Source organism: Lemur catta, chromosome X, assembly GCF_020740605.2.
Source record: "Lemur catta isolate mLemCat1 chromosome X, mLemCat1.pri, whole genome shotgun sequence".
Taxonomy (NCBI): Eukaryota; Metazoa; Chordata; class Mammalia; order Primates; family Lemuridae; genus Lemur; species Lemur catta.
Genome location: NC_059155.1, coordinates 54,962,819 through 54,986,501, shown reverse-complemented (window position 1 = coordinate 54,986,501; position 23,683 = coordinate 54,962,819). Strand labels below are relative to the sequence as shown.

The following is a 23,683-nucleotide window of genomic DNA, read 5'->3' as shown; positions in this document are numbered from 1 at the left end:
ATTCCCACCCTGAAATACCATAAAAACACTTGCTTAAAGGAAATGTCAAAAAAGTAAAAGAGAAAAGAACTGGCTGCCTCTCTGTCTCATGGCTTACCGGAGTACACAGCACATGAGCAGCAGATGGGTGGGGACATTGGCTGGATTGAGCATACTGGGTGTGTCTGACTTCATACAGGCCAGGAAGGCCCGCATCCTTCTGTTCTTGTCCTCAACTGCTTTGCCGAGCCAGAGCTTCTTGAGGTTTGGGCAAGTCCATTCTCGAAATGTCAGTGCAGACACCAGCTCAGGGGTTTGAGGTGACTTCCCTTTATAGGCAGACCACTCTTTAAGGATCACTGAAGGAACTAGAAAACAGAAATTGAGGGAAAATAGGTTCTAGAGCATTTCTACAGCCAGTCACAATTTTCAAGATCCATCGCATTTCAACAACTGTTAATTTTTTGTTACTATAATTTTTATTATTAGCAGCAGTAACAGCAGGAATAGTAAGCATTTATTAGGTGCTTGATGTGTTAAGTACTTTACATATATTAACTCATTTAATTCTCATAAAAATCTTGAGAGAGAACTATTATGACTACATTATCACAAAACAGTGGTCATTTTGTAGATAAAGAAATCAAGGAAACCAATGTCACACAGTTTTTAATTACTTTGAAACTTATTTCTTAAGTTGATGTTCCAGGCTAGGCAAGGAAAGAAGTCCAACGAAAAATTATTTGACTATCTGGCTTCATAATAGACAATAGGACACTCCAAAAGACTTTAAGAAATTTCAGAAAATTCTCAAAAAACCAACATCTTTTAGATTTACAAAGGTGTAGCATACCAAGAAAACATGGCTTCTATACACTTCTAATACATCTCAGCCTCCTAAGCTATGGCCTCTTTTATTTGAGACATCTAGCATCTACTCAATCACCCAAGCTAGAGACTTGAGAGTCATCCTAGAGTCCTCTCTCCCCTCCACCTCCTACACAGCTGGATATCACCGACACCCTGCTGATTCTACCTCCTTATCATCCCTTCTATCTGTTCCCTTTTCTCCAGCACAACAAATACTCTAGTGGCTCAAATATCATCTTTCACCTGACAAGAGTCTCCAGACTATTTGTTCCTACTTTCATCTCGTTTGGTCTGCCTTAGACCCATGCTCCACAACCACTAGAATATTGTTTTTCTTTAAAAACTTTTTAGTTTGAAATAATTATAAATTCATAGGGAGTTGCAAAGATAGTAGAGAGAGGTCCTATGTACACTTCACCCAATTTCTCCAATGGTTATACCTTATTAATGCCAGGAAATTGATATTGTTACAATGTGTGTATATAGTTCTATGTTGTGTAGGTTCATGTAACTAGCACTGCAATGAAGATACAGAACTAATCCATAACCACAAAGATTTCCACTGTGCCAAGCCTTTACCGTCACACCCAATGCCTTCCAGCACCATCCCTAACTCATGCAAACTACCATGAAAATCTGTTCTCCATCTCTACAGTTTTGTCATTTTTGAGAATGTTATATAAATAGAATGATACAGTATGCTACCTTTTGAGATTGGTGTTTTCATTTAGCATAATGCCCTTGAGATCCATCCATGTTGTTGCATGTATCAATAGTTCATTATCCTCTTGCTGAGTAGTATTGCATGGTATGGATATACCACAGTTTAACCATTCACCCATTGAAAGATATCTAGGTTGTTTTGAGCTATTAAGAATAAAGCTGCACTGTGGGCCGGGCGTGGAGGCTCACGCCTATAATCCTAGCACTCTGGGAGGCCGAGGCGGGCGGATTGTTTAAGCTCAGGAGTTCGAGACCAGCCTGACCAAGAGCGAGACCCTCATCTCTACTAAAAATAGAAAGAAATTATCTGGCCAACTAAAAATATATATAGAAAAATTTAGCCAGGCATGGTCGCACATGCCTTGTAGTCCCAGCTACTCAGGAGGCTGAGGCAGGAGGATCGCTTGAGCCCAGGAGTTTGAGGTTGTTGTGAGCTAGGCTGACGCCACGGCACTCACTCTAGCCCAGGCAACAGAGTGAGACTCTGTCTCAAAAAAAAAAAAAAAAAAAAAAAAAAAGCTGCACTGTGAACAACTTCCTGCATGAAAATAAGTCTTCATTTCTCTAGTATAAATGCCCACGAATATAACTGTTGACCTATAAGCTGAGTCTACTTTTAGTTTACTTTAGGTTTTTTTTTTTTTTTTTTTGAGACAGGTCTTGCTCTATTGCCTGGGCATGAGGGTAGTGGAGTCATCCTAACTCACTGCACTTCAAACTCCTGGGCTCAGATGATCCTCTGCCTCAGTTTCCAGAGTAGCTGAGGCTATAGGCACACACTGCAACACCCAGATAATTTTTCTTGTTTTTTGTAGGTACGGGGTCTTGCTATGTTGCTCAGGCTGGTCTCCAACTCCTGACCTCAAGCAATCCTCCCACCTCGGCCTCCCAAAGTGCTAGGATTACAGGCGTGAGCCACTGTACCTGGCCAGTCGATTTTTAGTTTTGAAAAAAAATTACAAATTCTCTTCCAGACTGGCAGCACCATTTTTGCAATGTTCAGTTTTGAGAGTTCTTTACATATTTTAGATATTAGTATAGATATGTGGTAAGTGTTCACCTATGGATGTCCAGTTGATCCAGAATCATTTTTGAAAACTACTGTCCTTCCTCCAATGAAGTGCTTTTGCAGCTTTGTCAAAAATCAGCTGGCTGTTCTTATGTGGGACTATTTCCGAATGCCCTATTGTGTTCCATTCCTACCAGCAACTTATAAGTGATCCAGTTTCCCTTCATCCTCTCTGGTATGTAGTGTTATCACTATTATACATCTTAGCCATTTTGATAGGTATATAGTGATACTTCATTGAGGTTTTAATTTGCATTTCTCTAATGGCTAATGATGTTGAACATCTTTTCATGTCTTTATTTGCCATATGTGTATCTTCTTCAGTGAAATGTCTGTGTCTTTTGTCAATTTTCATTTGGATTGTTTTTGTAATGTTCAGTTTTGAGAGTTCTTTATATATTGTAGATAGTAACACAGATATGTAGTATTTGTTCACCTATGGATGTCCAGTTGATCCTGCACCATTTTTGAAAAATATTACCTATCCTTCCTCCAATGAAGTGTTTTTGCAGCTTTGTCAAAAATCAGTTGGCTGTTCTTGTGTGGGACTATTTCTGGATGCTCTATTGTGCTCCATTGATCTATGTGTTGATGCTTCTGCCAATATCACACAGTCTTAATTATTTTAGCTACATAATAAGTCTTTTTTTTTTTTGAGACAGAGTCTCACTCTCTTGCCCAGACTAGAGTGCCGTGGCATCAGCCTAGCTCACAGCAACCTCAAACTCCTGGGCTCAAGCGATTCTTCTGCCTCAGCCTCTCCAGTAGCTGGGACTACAGGCATGTGCCACCATGCCCAGCTAATTTTTTCTATATATATTTTTAGTTGTACAGCTAATTTCTTTCTATTTTTAGTAGAGACAGGATCTTGCTCTTGCTCAGGCTAGTCTCGAACTCCTGACCTCGAGCGATCCTCCCGCCTCGGCCTCCCAGAGTGCTAGGATTACAGGAGTGAGCCACCGCGCGCAGCCTATTTTAGCTACATAATAAGTCTTGCAGTTAGGTTCAGCAATTGCTCCCAATTTATTCTTCGTTTTCCAAATAGTTTTAGCTAGTCTAATTCCTTTATCTTTCCTATATACATTAGAATAATCTTGTCTATATCTACAAAGAATCTTGCTGGGATTTGGATAGGAATTACATTAAACCTGTATATCAATTTAGGGAGAACTGACATTTTTACTATGCTGAGTCTTCTAATTCATGAACATCTATGTCTCTCCATTTATTTAGGTCGTCTTTGATTTCTTTCATCAGCATTTTATAATTTTCAGCATACAGATCTTGAACACACCTTTTGTTAAATTTATAACTAATTTTCTTTGAAGGGACTGTAAATGGTATTGTATTTTAAAAATTCAGTTCCACATATTCATTGTTAGTATACAGAAATACAATCAATTTTTATGTTTTTATTGTGTATCCTGGAACCTTAATAAACTCATTTATTAGTTCCAGGAGTTTTGTTGTAGATTCCTTGTGATTCTCTACATAGATTATAAGTCATCTGCAATTATGGATAGATTTATTTCTTCCTTTTTGATCTGCATGCCTTCTATTTCATTTTCTTATCTTATTATTCTAAAACTTTTAGTACTATGTTAAGAGAACTGGAAAGAGCTGACATCCTAGCCGTGTTTCTGATTTTTGAAGAAAAACATTCAGTCTTTCACCATTAAGTATAGCTGACCCTTGAACACCTTGGGTTTAAACCGTGTGCGTCCACTTACATGTGGATTTTTTCCAACCAAACGCAGATCAGAAACAGTATTCACAGGAAACACAGTATTCAATGTGAAACCCACACACACACACACACACATATATATATATATATATATATATATATATATATACACATGTAGGGCCAACTTCTTGTATACGCGAGTTATGTAGGGCCAACTGGTATATATGGATTTCAGTATTTGTGAGGGTCCTGGAACCAATCCCACACATACACTGAGGGACAACTATATGTTAGCCATAGGTTCTTTGTAGATGTTCTTTATCAAGTTGAGGAAGTTCCCATCTATTCCTAGTATTCTAAGACTTTTTATCATGAAAGAATGTTGAATTTTGATAAATGCTTTTTCTGTATCCATTGATATGATCATATGATTTTTCTTCCTTAGCCTTTTTATATGGTGGATTACGTTTATTGATTTTTCAAATACTGAACCAGCCTTGCAACCATAGAATAAACCCTACTTGGCCTTGGCCATGGTGTATAATTCTTTTTATATATTGCTGAATTCTACTAGCTAATATTTGGTTAAGAATTTTTGCATCTATATTGTATTAGTCAATTTGGGCTGCTATAACAAAGTACCATAGACTGGGAGGTTTATAAACAACAGACACTGGTTTCTCAGTTTTAGAGGCTGGGAAATCCAAGATCAAGGTGCTGGCAGAGAAGTCCAGTTAGGGCCTGCTTCCTGGTTTGCAGATGGTTGTCTTCTCATTGTATCCTCATATGGTGGAAAACAGAGAAAGCTCTCGGGGTCCATTTCATATTGGCAGTAATCCCATTCATGAAGACTCCACCCTCATGACCTAATTACCTCCCAAAGGCCCCACCTCCTAATTCCATCACATTGGGGGGGTAGTATTTCAACATATGAATTTGAGGGGGACATATGGATTCAGTCCATAACATATATTGATAGAGGATACTGGTCTGAAATGTTCTTTTTATGTAATACTGTTTTTATCTGGTTTTATTATCAGCGCAATAGTATCATAGCTTCATATTATAGAATGAGAAAGTGTTCTCTACTCTTCTATTTTCTGGAAAAGATTGTGTAGAATTGTAATTCTTTGTTAAATATTTGGTAAAATCCTCCAGTGAAACCATCTGAACCAGATTTTTTTTTGGAAAGTTCTTAATTAAATTTCATTAATATTTATAGGCCTATTATTATCTACTTCATGCTGGATGAGATGGTAATTTCTATATTTTGAGAAATTGGTCTATTTCATTTAAGTTGTCAAATTTATGTGTGTAGAATTATTTATATTATTTCCATATAATTCTCTGAATGTCTGTAGGTCCGGTGATGATATATATGTAGGGCCAACTTCTTGTATACGCGAGTTATGCAGGGCCAACTGGTATATATGGATTTCAGTATTTGTGAGGGTCCTGGTTCATTCTCCCATTCATTGAAATTTGGGTCTTCTGTCTTTTTCTTTGTAGTCTTGCTATAAGTTTGTCAATTGTATTGTTCTTTTCAAAGAATAAGGTTTTTGTTTAATTGATTTTCTTTACTGTTTTTCTGTTTTCAATTTCATTCATTTCTGCTCTTATATTTATCATTTCCTCCCTTTGGTTTGGTTTGAATTTAGTTTACTCCTCCTCCTCTTGTTTGTTGAGCTGAAAGTTTAGACTATTATTATTTTTTTTTTTTGAGACCGAGTCTCATTCTATTGCCCAGGCTAGAGTGCTGTGGCGTCAGCCTAGCTCACAGCAACCTCAAACTCCTGGGCTCAAGCGATCCTACTGCCTCAGCCTCCCGAGTAGCTGGGACTACAGGCATGTGCCACCATGCCCGGCTAATTTTTTCTATATATATTTTTAGTTGTCCGGTTAATTTCTTTCTATTTTTAGTAGAGACGGGGTCTTGCTCTTGCTCAGGTTGGTCTCGAACTCCTGAACTCAAACAATCCACCCACCTCGGCCTCCCAGAGTGCTAGAATTACAGGCGTGAGCCACCACGCCCGGCCTGAAAGTTTAGATTATTGATTAGAGACTTCTTTTCTACTGTGAGCATTTAGTACTATAAACTTTTCTCTCAGCAATGATTTACCTCCATCCCACAAATTTTAATATCTTTCTATTTTCACTTAGTTCAATATATTTCTTTCTTTCCCTTGAGACTTCATCCTGGACCCATGATTTATATAGATATGCTTTGCTATTTTCCAAGTATTTCTAGATTTTCTTGTTATCTTTCTGTTATTGATTTCTAGTTTGATTCCATAGTGGAATGAAAGTATACCCTGTATGATTCAAATTCTTTAAATATTTTAAAGTTTTTCATTGAGATGGGGTCTTGGTCATTGCCCAGATTGGTCTCAAACTCCTGGGCTCAAGTGACTCTCCCTATTCAGCGCCCTGAGTAGCTAAGATTACAGGCACACAGCAACCACCACAGCTGACCCAATTCTTTTAAATTTACTGAGGTTTGTTTTATGGCCAAGGATATGATCTATCATAGTATATGCTCTGTGAATGCATGAAAATAATATGTATTGTGCTGTTCTATAAGCATCAATTTGATCCTGTTCACTGGTGGTGTTGAGTTCCTCTATATCCTTACCTTCTCTCTAGTTGTTTTACTCATTATTAATAAGGAGGTTGAAGTCTCTAACTATAATTTTGAGTTTGTCTATTCATCCTTTCAGTTCTATTAGTTATTGCATCACATATTTTGTGGCTCTGTTATTTGGTGATACATATTTAGGATTGCTATATCTTTTTGGTGGATTCACCTTTTTATCACCTGTATAATGTCCTTCTCTGTCCCTGGCAATTTTCCTTGCTCAGAAGTGCAGCTTTCTTTTCTTTCTTTTCTTTTTTTTTTTTTTTTGAGACAGAGTCTCACTCTGTTGCCCGGGCTAGAGTGCCATGGCGTCAGCCTAGCTCACAGCAACCTCAGACTCCTGGGCTTAAGTGATCCTCCTGCCTCAGCCTCCCGAGTAGCTGGGACTACAGGCATGCGCCACCATGCCCGGCTAACTTTTTCTATATATATTTTTAGTTGGCCAGATAATTTATTTCTATATTTAGTAGAGACGAGGTCTCGCTCTTGCTCAGGCTGGTCTTAAACTCCTGACCTTGAGCAATCCGCCCGCCTCGGCCTCCCAGAGTGCTAGGATTACAGTGCAGCTTTCTTTTGATTAATGTTTGCATGGTATATCATCCTCCATCCTCTTACTTTCAACTTACCTATATCCTTCATATTTGAAGTAAGTTTTTGTAGACAGCACATTGATGGCTTATGTTTTTATCTAGTCTGCCAATCGCTACATTTTAATTTGATATAGTCATACCTCTTACATTTATGCAATTATTGATATGTTATGAATTAAGTCTGTCATTTTATTTTTGTTTCTGTTAGTTCTCTCTGCTTTTCATTACTCTGCTTTCTAGTTCTTTCCTTCCTATGATTACTTGAATTCATTTTTCCTTTTTTTTTTTTTGAGGTAGTTTCTCACTCTGTTACCCTGGGCTAGAGTGAGTGCCGTGGCGTCAGTCTAGCTCACAGCAACCTCAAACTCTTGGGCTCAAGCGATCCTCCTGCCTCAGCCTCCCAAGTAGCTGGGACTACAGACATGCGCCACCATGCCTAGCTAATTTTTCTATTTTTAGTAGAGACAGGGTCTCACTCTTGCTCACACTGGGCTCGAACTCCTGAGCTCAAGCAATCCTCCTGCCTTGGCTTCCCAGAGTGCTAGGATTATAGGCGTGAGCCACTGAGCCTGGCTGAACTAATTTTTGAATTGCATTTTATTTATAGGGTTTTTGAGTATATCTCTCTGTGTATTTTTTTCAGTGCCCATTCTAGGTATTAAATCATATGTACATAGCTTATCACTGTCTACTGGTGTTGACATTTTATCAAATGAAGTGTAGAAACATGACCTATGCGCTGTGACTTTACACTCCTCCATTTATAATTGTCTTTAAATATTTTCGCTACATACATAGAGAACCACATTAACCAATGTTATAATTTTTGCTTCAATGTGAAATATAATCTACAAAACTCAAGAGACTTAAAAGGCAAGTCTATCATATTTATCCATAGTTTTGTTCTCTCCACTGTTTTTTCTTCCCTCCTAATGTTCCAAGATTCCCTCTTTTATCATTTCCTTTCTGTGTAGAGAACTACCTTTAGCCATTCTTTTACGGTGGGTCTCCTTATGAAAAATTATCCTGGTTTTTTTGCAGCTGAAAAGGTCTTGATGTCCTCGTCATTACTGGAGGATACTTTTGTTTGGTATAGAATTCTGAGTTTACAATTCTTTTCCTTTAGCACTTGAAAATTCATGCTACTTCCTTCTGAACTCCATGGCTTTTGATGAAACATCAGATGTTATTTATATTATTTTCCCCTTACAGGTAATGCATCATTTCTGTCTGGCTGCTTTTAATAAATATTTTTATCATTACATTTGGAAAGTTTGATCATGATGTATCTTGCCATAGATTTCTTTGGGTTTATAATTTACTCAGCTTCTTGAATGTGTAGGTGTATATTTTTGTCAAATTTGAGGATATTTCAGCCATTATTTTTTAGAATACTTTTGCAGCTCTACCCTCTTTCTTCTCACTTTCTGAGATTCTGATGACACAAACATTAGGTCTTTTGTTATAGTCCTACAGATCTCTGTTCATTTTTTTTTCTAGTCTATTTTCTCTATTATTCAAACTAGGTATTTCCACTGTTCTGCTTTCAAGTTCACTGATTCTTTCCACTACTGTCTCCATTCTGCCATTTAACCCATCCATTGAGAATATTATTTTGGTTATTATAATATTTAGTTCTTAATTTCCATTTGATTTCGCTTTATATCTTCTATATCTTTGCTGCAACTTTCTATTTTTAACTGTTTCAAGCATGTTTGTAATTATTTGTCAAAGCATCTTTATGATGGCTGTTTTGAAATTCTTATCAGATAATTCAAACTTCTGCCATGTTTGTGTTCATTTTATTTCCCCAGTCAGTTTGAGATCTAAATTTGAAATCTTTCTGGTTCTTGGTATGATAAGGGGTGTTCAACTGAAACCTGGATATTTGGGGTATTATTTTAAAAGACTCTAGATCTTATTTAAATCTTGTGTTGTAGCAGGCCTTTTCAGACATCATTCTAGGAGGTGAAGGGGACACTGTTTCATTACTGCTAGGTGGGAGTAGAAGTCTTGGCTCCCCTCTTGACCCTGTCTGACACCTCCCCAGCAGAAATAGGTGGGACACCTCCTTACAGCCTAGTAAGGGTAGAAGTGTAGGTTCTTCATTTGGTCTTTGTTGGTGGGAGTGGGTCAGAACATAGTGTTTCTATGGTCTTTGGCTAGAGTGCAGCGGTTATTACCTAAAAATTTTCTGTGTTGCTAGGTTGCTCCATTTTGGTCCTTTGGCCAGAGAAGGCAGGCTTTTTTTTGGCGGGGGGGGCTCATATTGGTCTGCTGCTGTTGGCATTTCTGGGGTTGTCTCACACCCAGTATGGGATATGTGAGACAAAAGAAAGCCCAGGTAACTCACCATTGTATCACTGTGTCATTCCTTGGGTCCCAAGATCCTCAGCCAGTCTGCCTTCTAGAGTGTCTTGTATTGTTTAATATACAAGTCATGGGCTTTTAGTTGTACTTGGCGGGAGGAATAGGGAAAAGTACATCTAATCTACTCCATCTTCCCAGAAACAGAAATCTAGAGCATTCTTTTGAACACACTAATTTGACCACATCACTCTGCAGCTTAAAACACCTCAATGGCTCCAACTACATGCAGAAGTTCCCAACCTTTTTGGCACCAAGGTCCAGTTTCATGGAAGACAATTTTTCCACAGACGTGGGGGAGTAGCAGGGGAAGTGGAGCTCAGGTATGGGGAGAGGCTATAAATACAGATGAAAATTCATTTGCTCACCTGCAGCTCACCTCCTGCTGTGTGCCTCCCCTCACCTTTCTAAATTTCATGGAAGACAATTTTTCCATGGACTGGGCGGTCAGTGAGGGGGTTGCACGGCGTAGCCGCAGGGAACTCTGCTGCCGGGTCCTTAACAGGCCGTGGACCGGTACCAGGGGTGGGGCACCGCAGACTATAGGATCAAATCCCAAAACAAAAAAACCCATGAAGGGCCAGGCGCGGTGGCTCACGCCTGTAATCCTAGCACTCTGGGAGGCCTAGGTGGGAGGATCAGTTGAGCTCAGGCGTACGAGACCAGCCTGAGTAAGACTGAGACCCTGTCTCTACCAAAAAGATAGAAAGAAATTAGCTGGACAACTAAAAATATATAGAAAAAATTAGCTGGGCATGGTGGTGCATGCCTGTAGTCCCAGCTACTCGGGGGCTGAGGCAGTAGGATTGCTTGAGCCCAGGAGTTTGAGGTTGCTGTGAGCTAGGCTGACACCACGCACTCTAGCCTGGGCAACAGAGTGAGACTCTTGTCTCAAAACAAACAAACAAAAAAACCTCATGAAGCATAAGAGACTGTGGCAGATACACCTCTATATTCCCAAAGCCCAGTATGGTTATTATAAGTGATAGTCACTCTGAATGCTTGGTAAGTGCAGAATTGGGGCTGAACTTAATGTATTTCCCATACCAGTATGTATTCCAGTGAATGATGCATTTTCTTAAAGACTGTTCCATAGCCAAAAAGTATAATGTGTTTACACAGACATTTTTGCTCTGTGTCAAGTGTTGACAGAACTGTCAAATCTAGAACTACACTTACCTTCTACAGGCAGCCGCCGCCGTATGGCCATGCGTTCCATTTTCCGCTGTGTCTCTGCCAGACTAAAAAGGACTCCATATACATATTGACGAGCTGACCGGAACAAGAGAGCAGCTGGAGGCAGCTCCATGTTACACTCATCCTCAATACATACAGGGATCTTAATTTCACCCTAACAAAAGAACAGTTCAGGGGAAAGGAGAAAATGAATTATCTCAAGGTTTCAAACTGAGCTGAGAAGAACCAGTAATAAACTGTAGCCTAGCTACTACATTTTCTATTTGTATTTAGACAGAGTTTCAGGCTAAAAAGAAACCGTAACGAGCCCAGATGATCATAGCCAATTTATAAGCTATATTCAATTTTTAAAGTTTCAACTAGGACACGTGTGGTGGCTCACGCCTGTAATTCTAGCATTCTTGGAGGCTGAGGCGGAAGGATCGCTCGATCTCAGGAGTTGGAGACCAGCCTGGGCAAGAGTGAGACTCCCATCTCTACTACAAATAGAAAAATCAGCCTGGCATGGTGGCATGTACTTGGGAGGCTGAGGCAGGAGAATTGCTTGAGCCCAGGAGTTTGAGGTTGCTGTGGGGTAGGTTGAGGCCATGGCACTCTAGCCCGGGCAATAGAGAGAGACTCTACCTCCAAAAAAAATAAAAAAGTCTCAACTAGAACTGACTAATGGGAAAAGTCCATCTTAGACAATTTGCTGGTAGATGGATTTGTATGGTAAAACTGGAGGAGAGGAACCGTTCTGTAGAAGTAGAGGAAGAGATAAGGAACAAGGGTATAAAGCCTCTTCTTAGACTGTGTCCATCAGTAGAACCAGAGTCTCACAATTTGGTACATTATCTACCTCAAAATCTCACAATTACACTTCTCGTCGAGGGGCCTCATTTACTGCACAGTCCCATCTCCTGCAGGTCTCATCTAACCTGAGGCCCTTAATACAATGAGGGGTCCCAGCATACTTGGTCTCCTTTTATTTCCCCTTCAGAAACTAATGATCAAAATTTCCTCTGGTAACTCACAGTCCTAGTAAGCATGAAGTACAGTGTTAAGAGCAGGGAGGTAGGTGCCGATGGGCTGCCTCACCTTAGTGAGGACGTGATAGATATATGGGTACATAAGACCCCTCCGGTGTCTGTGTTCGGCAACCCGCAAGACTTCTGGAGCTACTGGAGGTAAGGGTGGAATGGTGATGTCCATGTGGTTCCTCGTAGACATAGACAGCAGAGATGGGATGTGGGGTTCACCATCACCTAGGCTGGCTTCTGAAACTCCAGGATCAACGGGCTGTACCCAAGAACCTCTGTTACCATTGGGATCTTCCCATTCAGGCTGCTGCTGAAGTGCTTCTGTAATATGACTAAAAAATTTAGAAAGACAGTGTAGAAGAGAAATGGGAGGTTGATAAAGGTATTTCAACTCAGGGTGTCCACTCTGGGCCCAAGAAATCTCATAAACCCTCTGAAAGTCAGGACACTGGGTTAGCACTGGAACTGTTACCTTTCATCTCAGAGGCCATCACTACCCTCCTGGCTTCTTTCACCTGACACAAACCAAAGCAATCAAAAGTCATGAGAATCACTTTGGATCCTTTACACCTTAGAAGAGGCCATGTTTAGAGTCTGCTTATGTATTAAGAAAATATTTCCAGTTACAACCTCAAAGCAGCTCTGTTTCCCAGGAATAATCTGCTTGGAGGCATAATCTGTGAAAAAAATGAGCTAGTATAAAATCCTACTGTTTTAATGCTCAGAACTCTGTCTTAGTTACTAAGCAATGTAACTGCCTACTCAACTGTTCCAATATTTCTACTCTATAAACTCTTTTCCTTTTGTTTTCTTTTACATTCAACCTACCCCCCTCACAAACTAAAAAATGATAGCCACGATATGGAGCACATCCATACCAGGGCTTCCCTCACCAGCTGTTATGCTGTCTTTTACCTCAGTGGCCTGGGTATCTGAAAATTACCACCTGCACAGGCTCAAATAAGCATGAAGCAGGCAAGCACAGAGAAAGCTTTCCTACTTTGCTTTCCTGAAAGCAAAGAGCTACAGAAGAAATCCAGGAATGTACACTTCCCCATAACCCCTACCCAGGTTACCAGCAAAGGAATACAGATGCCTGAGAAGTCTGTTCCCATGGGTGTCTACAGAGGTACTTACTCGGAGCTAGCTCCATTTGGCTCATCACCATCAGAGGAAGAGGAGTGGGAAGAGTCTGGTCCCAAAGGAGGTGAGGCTTTAGAAGTCAGGTAATTGGGAAACTGAGATGCAGAGGAGTCATAAGAAACAGCCCAGTTGGCAAAGGGGCTGTCCTGCAGCATGGGATCCTCAGAAAAAGCATGGGATTCCCCCAAAGCATTGGGTGAGAAGAGAAGAGATGAGTTGGGTCCCATTGGGAATGGTGGTGGATATTTCATTTTCTGGGGTACTTGGTGAGAAAACTAAAGGACAAAACAGACAGAAAAGCTATTTAATATTTTACCAGGCTCCAAGAAGTTTCCCTCAAAAGTTGTGACACAGTAGATGATGCCAGTAGCAGGGGCTGTTGAGACACAAAGTACCTACTAAGAATGATGAGAAATAATTCTAATAGTGATATATGAACAGAATCCTCCACAGGCAGGACAATGGACCAGTCCAAGTCTCCTAGGACCATTCTCTGACATTAGTTAATCTACCTTCACAATGCCCTGGTGGTTTCTGATTTGGATGCTTTTTCCACATAGTCTGCCAGCCTCAAGTTGAAAATGTGATGTAGGTATATACAGCCTTGACAGTCTGCTAGCACTGAATCAGCCTAACTCCTTAACTTGGGTTATAAAAATCAGGAAGCAACCCAAGACTAATGCTAACAAATAGTCTCAGAAGTCTTAAAGGATGCTTACCATTGGCTTGCCAGCAGAAATGGTGCCCATTTGATGTCGTGGAAGGGGAGGATTTCCAAGCCTATTATTCCGAAAACCTGAAGCCAAGAGAAAGGGCTATACTTCAGTCAATCCTAATAATGCTACAATGTTATATCCTCCTCACCCCATATCACCTAAAAATTATTATTAATAAATAAGTTACAATTTATTGAATAGCTACTATGTGCCATGCCAGGAGCCTTACATAAATTATTTTATCTCATAACAATTCTATAAAGTTGGTATCATGAGCCACATTTCATACAAATGTAACTTGCCAAGGTCACACAGTTGGTAGGCAGCAGAGGTGGAATTCACACTCTGGCCTGACCCCAAAGACATGGCTATTTTACATATATCAGGCCAGAATGGAAGTTAGTACCGGAAGAAGCCCAAGTTAAGGAAATGGCATTGCACCCCATCTGTTACCTATTTATCTATATAAATTTGAGAAGGCAGGACCTTCTTATGTCACCTCTCCTATGACTTGAAAATGAAAAGGAGAATGTCTATCAAATAGGACTGACTTCTAGGAGGACACAACATAAGTGATTCCACTCTGGCCCTACAGTTCCTGAGGAACCAACTCAGATTCCCCTATGAATAGAGCAGCCTGGGGTCAGATGGAAGCCTTACCTAGAAAGGAGGGACCCACTGGCAGCGAAGAGAGTTTGGTTGTCACTGAATAGTACTCAACTGCTTTCTTGAATCGCTCTATTTTATCTTCTGTCCTGGACTGGATATTGGAATATCAGATTTTCAGAAGAAGAAACAACATGAAAGTATCTTTTTCATATAACTTATAATTTGGGAGTCAAAATAATATAAGAAATGAAATATTTAAAGAAACCCAAGAGAACAAATTTTCACTTTGCAGAAAAGATTAGGTAGGGAAAAAGCATTATGGAACACAAAATACGGAATACTTAAAAATAAAATTTACTTACATTTCATGCTAATGTAAAATGATCACATGATCATTAGAAAAAAATACATAGGGATAAGGAAAAAAAACCCACATAGTACCACCATCCAAAGATATTTTGGAATGTTCCTTTACAGTATTCTTTTTTTTTTCTTTTTCTTGAGGCAGAGTCCCGCTCTGTCACCCTGGCTAGAGTGCCATGGCATCAGCCTAGCTCACAGCAACCTCATACTCGTGGGCTCAAGCGATCCTTCTGCCTCAGCCTCCAGAGTAGCTGGGACTACAGGCACACACCACCATGCCCGGCTAATTTTTTCTACATATTTTTAGTTGTCCAACTAATTTCTTTCTATTTTTTAGTAGAGACGGGGTCTCGCTCTTGCTCAGGCTGGTCTCAAACTCCTGAGCTCAAACGATCCGCCCGCCTCGGCCTCCCAGAGTGCTAGGATTACAGGCGTGAGCCACTGTGTCCGGCCCCTTACAGTATTATTTTAAATAATCTTTGTTGTTGAAGTATAGCTGGTCTATTTTAATACACATATTTTTCTATAGTTGACACCATGCTCTATGTACAATTTGGTATCCTGCTTTTATTATATTATACTAATCTGATCTATCTAAATAATTTTGAATGGCTGCATATTTTATCACTATGAATGTATCATAAATTATGTAATCATTTTCTTAATATCCAGTTAGGTTATTTCTCATATTTGGCTATTATAAGTTATACAGTAAAGTGCATATATTGTCACATAGGTTGTTTATGGATTTTCAGATTATGGTCTTAGGAAAATATCATAAAAATTAAACTATTGGTTCAAAAGATATGAATGTTAAAACCAAAAACACTTAAATATATATAAAACCACAATGGGACACCACTATGTGTCCACCAGAATGGCTAAAATAAAGACTATCAACATCAAACACTGGCAAGGATATGGAGTACCTAGAACCCCAGTACACTGCTGGTGGCAGTACACATTAGTACAGTTTGGAAAACAGTTTGGCAGATTCTTTTTTTTTTTTGAGACAGAGTCTCGCTCTGTTGCCCAGACTGGAGTGCTGTGGCGTCAGCCTTGCTGACAGCAACCTCAAACTCCTGGGCTCAAGTGATCCTCCTGCCTCAGCTTCCCGAGTAGCTGGGACTATAGGCATGTGCCACCACGCCCAGCTAATTTTTTCTATATATATTTTTAGCTGTCCATATAATTTCTTTCTATTTTTAGTAGAGATGGGTTCTCGCTCTTGCTGAGGCTGATCTTGAACTCCTGAGCTCAAACAATCCACCCACCTCGGCCTCCCAGAGTGCTAGGATTACAGGCGTGAGCCACCGCGCCCAGCCTGGCAGTTTCTTATAAAATTAAACATACACTCACCATGTGGTACAGAAATCCTATTCTTAAGTATTTACTCAAGAGAAATGAGTGCATATATCCACCAAAAGATATGAAGAAGAATGTTAACAACAGCTTTATTCATAATAGCCCCACACTGGAAACAACTCAAATACATATCAACAGAAGAATGGATACATTGCAGTATATTCATACAATGGATTACTATATAGTAATTAAAAAGAACAAAGAACAGCCATATCACAATGATATGTATAAATCTCAAAGATATTATGCTGAGTGAAGAAGGGGGCACAAAAGATTACATGTAAAGTTCAGGTAGAGGCAGAACTAATCTATGGCAATAGAAATAAAAAATAAAAATTAGTTGTTTTTTTTTTTTTTTTGAGACAGAGTCTTGCTCTGTTGCCCGGGCTAGAGTGAGTGCCATGGTGTCAGCCTAGCTCACAGCAACCTCATACTCATGGGCTCAAGCGATCCTACTGCCTCAGCCTCCCAAGTAGCTGGCACTACAGGCATGCGCCACCATGCCCGGCTAATTTTTTATATATGTATTTTTAGTTGTCCAGCTAATTTCTTTCTATTTTTTTAAGTAGAGATGGAGTCTCACTCTTGCTCACGCTGGTCTCGAACTCCTGAGCTCAAACGATCCTCCCGCCTAGGCCTCCCAGAGAGCTAGGATTATAGGTGTGAGCCACCGCACCCGGGCAGAAATTAGTGTTTATCTCAGTGGGGAAAGGGCTGACTGAGAAGGGGTTTTTTCACTTATCAAGCCTTTTCCAATGCTAGTTAAGAATCTTCTTGAATATAATCTTAAGACCATCATAATAGTTCATCGAATGGAATGTAAGATATTAAAGTCATTTCCAATTTCTCATTATAAATAATGCTCTCATAAGCATATTTTTACAGAAGTTATTTCATGGGGCAAAGTCTTAGAAGTGTAATTACCAGGTCAAAGGATATGATCATTTTCACAGAGTCTTGACACATGGTAATAAATCTCTTTCCAAAACAGAGGGCTCAAGTTATACTCCCATCATCAATGTATGAGTGTCTAATTCACCATACAGCCCCAGTGTTGAGTAACTACTAACAAAACAATATTTGTCTTTTATTAAAAATTAGAATATATAATAAAACAGAAAATTTTAAAACATTTATAATGTTATCTCGCATAGATTGTGATTGTTAACACCCCAGGACCTATATAGCATTGCACACCTCTTTATTTGCGTGCGTGCATGTACACAAACACAGGAATCGAGATCTTCAGGTCCTCCAGTCTAACTTAAAAACAAAATCGCTCTGCTTTCTCCAAAAAATTAGATTTGATACAACTGTTTGAAAAAATGGTTCCAAATCTAAAGAATATCTGCAAATTACTGACTTAGAGAATGACATCTATGTGGTTGAATAACATTCCATTGTATCAATGTCCTATTTATTTATTCATAATTATCTCCTTATTATATTTAATGACACACATAATAATTGAAAATAATCGTCTAAAAAAGACAAACCATAAACGGAGTCTCCCTTAATCTCTCTGTCTATGCACCCACTGTCCTCCCCAGAAGTGACTAATGTTACCAGTTTGGTAGATATTCTTTCATAAATTTTGTTGTGTGTTTATACACATATATACATGGACACCAATATGGTTTTGTTTTCTCACATACATGGAATCATATCATTGCATTTTTCTTTGTCTTGCTTTTTGCACTTAACAATATGTTTGGTAGATTATTTAATGCCAGTAAGTAGAGATCTATGCCCCAATCCCCTGAAATACTGAATTACATAAACTTCCCTCAATGTACCCCTCTGTCTTATGCCCTGACAGGCAAACACTCTTCCTTTAAGGGGCACCACTTCTGTGAAACTTCTCCTGACCACCCTTTCGTGCTTGGTCCTCTGTGTTTTTTCTTTATTGTAATTATTTGCTTCTGCCTCCCCATTTAATCTCAAGTTTTGTTAGGAAAGAGAATGGTTTATTCACATTTATATCCTAGTGCCTACCACAGGACCTTGCAAATAGAAATTCATTCAGTATTTGCTTTACTATGGTATTTAATTAAGTCCTACCCTTTCTTTTACAGATTCATAGAGGCCTCAGATAGCAGAATAGAACCTCTCGCTTGGACACTATTAACAGTTCTTGTATGTTTTCTTGGGAGAGCTCGCTTCATAATTCCACAGCTGTCAAAAATAATTTAATTGTATTCTTCATTACATCATTATTTTTTTTTGAGACAGAGTCTCACTCTGTTGCCCAGGCTAGAGTGTGTGGCCTCAGCCTAGCTCACAGAAACCTCAAACTCCTGGGCTCAAGCAATCCTCCTGCCTCAGCCTCCAGGGTAGCTGGGACTACAGGCATGCATCACCATGCCAGGCTAATTTTTTCTCTCTATATATATTTTTTAGTTGTCCAGCTAATTTCTTTCTATTTTTTTAGTAGAGACAGGGTCTCGCTCTTGACCTCGAGTGATCCTCCCACCTCGCCCTCCCAGAGTGCTAGGATTACAGGTGTGAGCCACAGTGCCCGGCCTATTAAATCGTTTTTAATGAAGAATTAATTCTATTATTCTTCATTAATGTATTTTAAAAAATGTATTTGTGACAAGCATACAGAAGGATTACGAAATTTACATGTTACCTCTGCCTGTGGATGAATTACCTATATAGAGGGAATTACCTTTACATATACAAAGAGAAAGTAGAATAATTTATACCTCAACAGGTTTACTTTCTTACCAAGTGCATTAGATATAACAACAATCAATAACTCCAGCCTGTTTTTAAAACTTCTTACCTTTCCAATTTACCCTACTTTTCACTAAAACTCTGCATTTTCTTTCATTAGTCCCCATACTCTTATTCTTTTTCTTAAGCTCTGTCAAAATACATAAAGCCACTAAATGACTAGTAGAAAAAAAGAAAAAGAAAAGAAGTACATATATCCCTATATTTTATGATTTATATGCAGCATCATAAGTGTAAAAATAAGCGGAATTATAAAGTGAATACATTTTTCAACGAAATTATTAAATTCAGGTATGATCCTGGATAGGGATAGATGATGGTTACTAATAAATTATAAAAATCAGTTTCATTACTATGCATTGAGTAACTATCTAACCTCTCTCATTTAAAATCAGTGTTATCAACTCAGTCTACACCAACCACAGCTTAAAGACAAAATTAAAGATCTATAATTAATAACAATACAGTAAAATCTCATGGAAAAGCCAAGGTTGGGACAAACATGAAGAAATTTCTTTACATTGAGGGATTCAGAGATGACTATTTGAGAAATAAGAGTACAGTCCATAGTGGTCTTGCAATTGAACCTGAATTCAACTAGCTCAAGGATTTTATTTTATTTATTTATTTTTTGGAATGTTAATCACCTTGATTTAAACATTCCAAATTGTATACATATATCAAAACATCACATTATACCCCATAATGTATACAAATATGATTTCTCAATCAAAAATAGTATTAATAATAAATTGTTTAAATACTCCTACAAGTAAAAAATGATTTAGTGACGATTATACAGCAGTAATGAAAAATGGTTTAAGAGACAATGTTGGCTGGGCGCGGTGGCTCACGCCTGTAATCCTAGCACTCTGGAAGGCCGGGGCGGGCGGATTGTTTGAGCTCAGGAGTTCGAGACCAGCCTGAGCAAGAGCGAGACCCCCGTCTCTACTAAAAATAGAAAGAAATTATCTGGCCAACTAAAAATATATATAGAAAAAATTAGCCGGGCATGGTGGCGCATGCCTGTAGTCCCAGCTACTCGGGAGGCTGAGGCAGGAGGATCGCTTGAGCCCAGGAATTTGAGGTTGCTGTGAGCGAGGCTGATGCCACGGCACTCACTCTAGCCGGGCAACAGAGGGAGACTCTGTCTCAAAAAAAAAAAAAAAACAAGAGACAATGTTAAGTGAAAACAGCAGGTTAAAATTTTTTACACTGAGATGGCTACCTCATCAAAACATATATAAAGAAGGATAGAATTAGGAGTGATATCTCTATTTGCCAGTTTTGGGGGTTTTCTTTCATGAAAAAGGGATCCTTATGATTAAGAATAATCACTATCCAAATTCCAAAATTTACAAAGCTACAAGGGGAAGCAAAAGCTAAAAAATATTTACCACTTGACTAAGCACTTATAAAATTTAGTCTCCATTTAAACAGTGTCCCATACTTAACACTAACATCTCTTCCTACCAAACAGATTGATTTCCTTCTTTGTGGGTCAGTCCCTTCCTAACTGTCTGATGCAAAAAGCTGAAAGGACAATGCAAATCAACAAAGTAAATGAGAAAATCTATCATAAGGGTCAGGATTTTCTAAAGTCAAGGAAAATGATGGAGGACTGCTCACATCATGCTAGAAGCCATGGACACATAAGGATCCAGTGCAGTTCAACAACAGTGGAAGAGAGAATCAAGAAAAACGATGGCAAGAAAGAAACTTGAGCCAGGCATGGTGGCTCACGCCTGTAATCCTAGCACTCTGGGAGGCCGAGGCAGGAGGATCCCTTGAGCTCAGGAGTTCGAGACCAGTCTGAACAAGAGTGAGACCCTGTCTCTACTAAAAAATAGAAAGAAATTTGGCTAGGCAACTAAAGTTATATATAAAAAAAAATTAGCTGGGTGTAGTGGCGCATGCCTATAGTCCCAGCTACTTGGAAGGCTGAGGCAGAAGGATCGCTTGAGCCCAGGAGTTTGAGGTTGCTGTGAGCTAGGCTGACGCCACGGCACTCTACTGGGCAACAGAGTGAGACTCTGTTTCAAAAAAAAAAAAAAGATAGATACTTGAAAAAAGAATCATTTGAATATCAAAAGAATGTAAACCCTTGGGGAAAATAAAGTCTGAGTATAGTTTCTATAAAAAACAGCCCTCTCTATTATTACACTAGCAAGCTAAACTGATAAGAACAGATACTACTCTTGATCAGTCCAAAGGCCAAGAAGCAATGCACTAGCAAGTTAAATGTGAAGTAACAGATGTTAGATTGTGCCATCATAAAATTTTGTTGATAAAATTATATCCCCAAACCAAATACTTGATTTCATTTTTTATTCATTTAAAAAATCCATAGAGGTTTCAGTTCGGGATAAAATGGACTAAGCACAGTCCATCTGTTCCTAATGAAGGTAGTTATAAAAACCAGGGGTAGCTATTTGAGGATGCCAAAAAGTAAACATAGCACTTTGGGAGGCTGAGGTAGGAGGACTGCTTGAAGCTAGGAGTTCGAGACCAGCCTGGGCAACATAGTGAGGTATGGTGATGCGCCACTATAGTCCCAGCTATTCTGGAGGCTGAGGCAGGAGGATCCCTTGAGCCTAGGAGTTTAAGGTTGCTGTGAGCTATGATGATGCCTGGGCATCACAGTGAGACCCAGTCTCAAAAAAAAGTAAACAGTAGCAGGCAGATTAGAGAAGACCGGGACTCAAAGTACCACTGAACTAATTAATGAGTTTAGCAATTCTTTTTCATCTACTATCCACTGGAGTGGACACAACATAGCCTGAAACCTGGAAGTGTCCATTGACTAGGACACACAGAGTTCTAGAAGAAACCCTACTCTTATTCTGGCCCAAGGAGTAGGAAAGGGGTTTCTGAAAACTCAGAGAGTGTATAGAAATCCCCTGTTTTTCTTTCTTTTTCTTTTTTCTGTTCTGTGTGTGCTAGCTCAAGGCAATCCTTTGGTGGCAGCAGTGGCAATGGGAAAATAGCTGGAAACTAAAACTCTGAATGATGATAACCTTCCTCCCCAATCAGAGGAAAAGTGGTTTCAAGAGGGTGAGGTGAGGTGAGCCTCCAATGCTATTTTTCTCTGTCTTCCTGCTGCTTGGCCCCAGCTATGGGCACAGTCAAAAAAAGTACACAGCAGAGCTGGGTAATTAAAGCTCTGACTTTAAGTCATGAGGACTGAAAAGGGGGTAGTCCAATAAACCAGGAAGTACTGAAGAGATCACAGAGAGGGAGCAGCTCAAGAAATGATACCATAAAGTTGTTTATGAACTCCTTTGATTACTCCTGAGCTGCACATGCAAGGATCTGACACTAAACAGTGGACCACAGACTCTGAGAACTGAATTAAGATATCGGCTGGGTGCGGTGGCTCACGCCTGTAATCCTAGCACTCTGGGAGGCCGAGGCGGGAGGATCGCTCGAGGTCAGGAGTTCGAGACTAGCCTGAGCAATACCCTGTCTCTACTAAAAATAGAAATAAAAATTATCTGGCCAACTAAAAATATATATAGAAAAAATTAGCTGGGCATGGTGGCACATGCCTGTAGTCCCAGCTACTCGGGAGGCTGAGGCAGGAGGATTGCTTGAGCCCAGGAGTTTGAGGTTGCTGTGAGCTAGGCTGACGCCACGGCACTCACTCTAGCCCGGGCAACAAAGTGAGACTCTGTCTCAAAAAAAAAAAAAAAAAAAGAGACATAGACCATGGCCCAAGTCCCAGACTAGCCACTAGGTAGTATACACACAGGACTGATCCAAATACCTTTTCAAAGGCTTTGAAAACTGCACTGACATTGAAACCGCAGCCCACAGAAGGATGGTGAGAACCAGTGGCCAAAGACCTGAATGGGTTGATTGTCTCCTAAAACAAAATGACAGGTTGAATAGCCCTAACCCGAAAACCTAAAATCAGACATGCTCCAAAATTTGAAACGTTGTGAGCATCAACATGACACTGATAGAAAATGCTCAATGGAGTATTCTGAATTTGAGGGATTTTCAGATTAGGTAAGTGTAATGCAAATATTCCAAAATCCAAAATCCGAAACACTTTTCATCCTAAGCATTTCAGATAAGGGATACTAAACCTATATCAACATTCCTCATAATATTGAAACAAGACCAAGAGTCTCATAACATAATATTCAAAATGTCCTATATACAATCCAAAATTACTCAATAAGGGCAGAACCAGGAAAATTTTAACTCCCATGGAAAAAGACCACCAACAGATGCCAATGCCAAGATGACACACTTGTTAGAATTACCTGACAAAGACTTTAAAGAAGCTATTATAAAAATGTCAGGAGAACACTTTTGGAACAAATGGAAAGATAGAAAGTCTAAGCAAAGAAAGAAAATATATAAAAAATAATCAAATTGAAATTTTAGAACTTAAAAATATAATAACCAAATTTTTTTTTAAAACTCAGTGGATGGACTCTATAGCAGAATAGAGATGACAGAGGAAAAAGTCAGTGAAGTTGATGATAAATCAATAGCAATTATCTTCTGTGTAAAACAGAGAAAAATAATTAACAACAAAAAAGAATAGAGTATCAAGGATCTATGGGATAATACAAAAAGGTCTAACAGTGGTGTCATTGAA

The 23,683-nt window shown here is 39.3% G+C and overlaps 1 protein-coding gene across 2 annotated transcripts in view; it reads right to left on the bottom strand.

Moving 5' to 3' along the window:
- Nucleotides 1-23,683, bottom strand: part of FAM120C (family with sequence similarity 120C) — a 91,447-nt gene that overhangs the window by 31,580 nt on the left and 36,184 nt on the right. For both annotated transcript variants that reach the window (XM_045537626.1, XM_045537627.1), the window contains exons 5-10: nt 14,656-14,755; nt 13,999-14,075; nt 13,274-13,554; nt 12,195-12,468; nt 11,100-11,271; nt 98-347 (exon numbers count right to left, since the gene is read on the bottom strand). In XM_045537626.1, the coding sequence (XP_045393582.1) occupies nt 98-347; nt 11,100-11,271; nt 12,195-12,468; nt 13,274-13,554; nt 13,999-14,075; nt 14,656-14,755 (1,154 nt within the window). The remainder of the gene's footprint in view (nt 1-97; nt 348-11,099; nt 11,272-12,194; nt 12,469-13,273; nt 13,555-13,998; nt 14,076-14,655; nt 14,756-23,683) is intronic.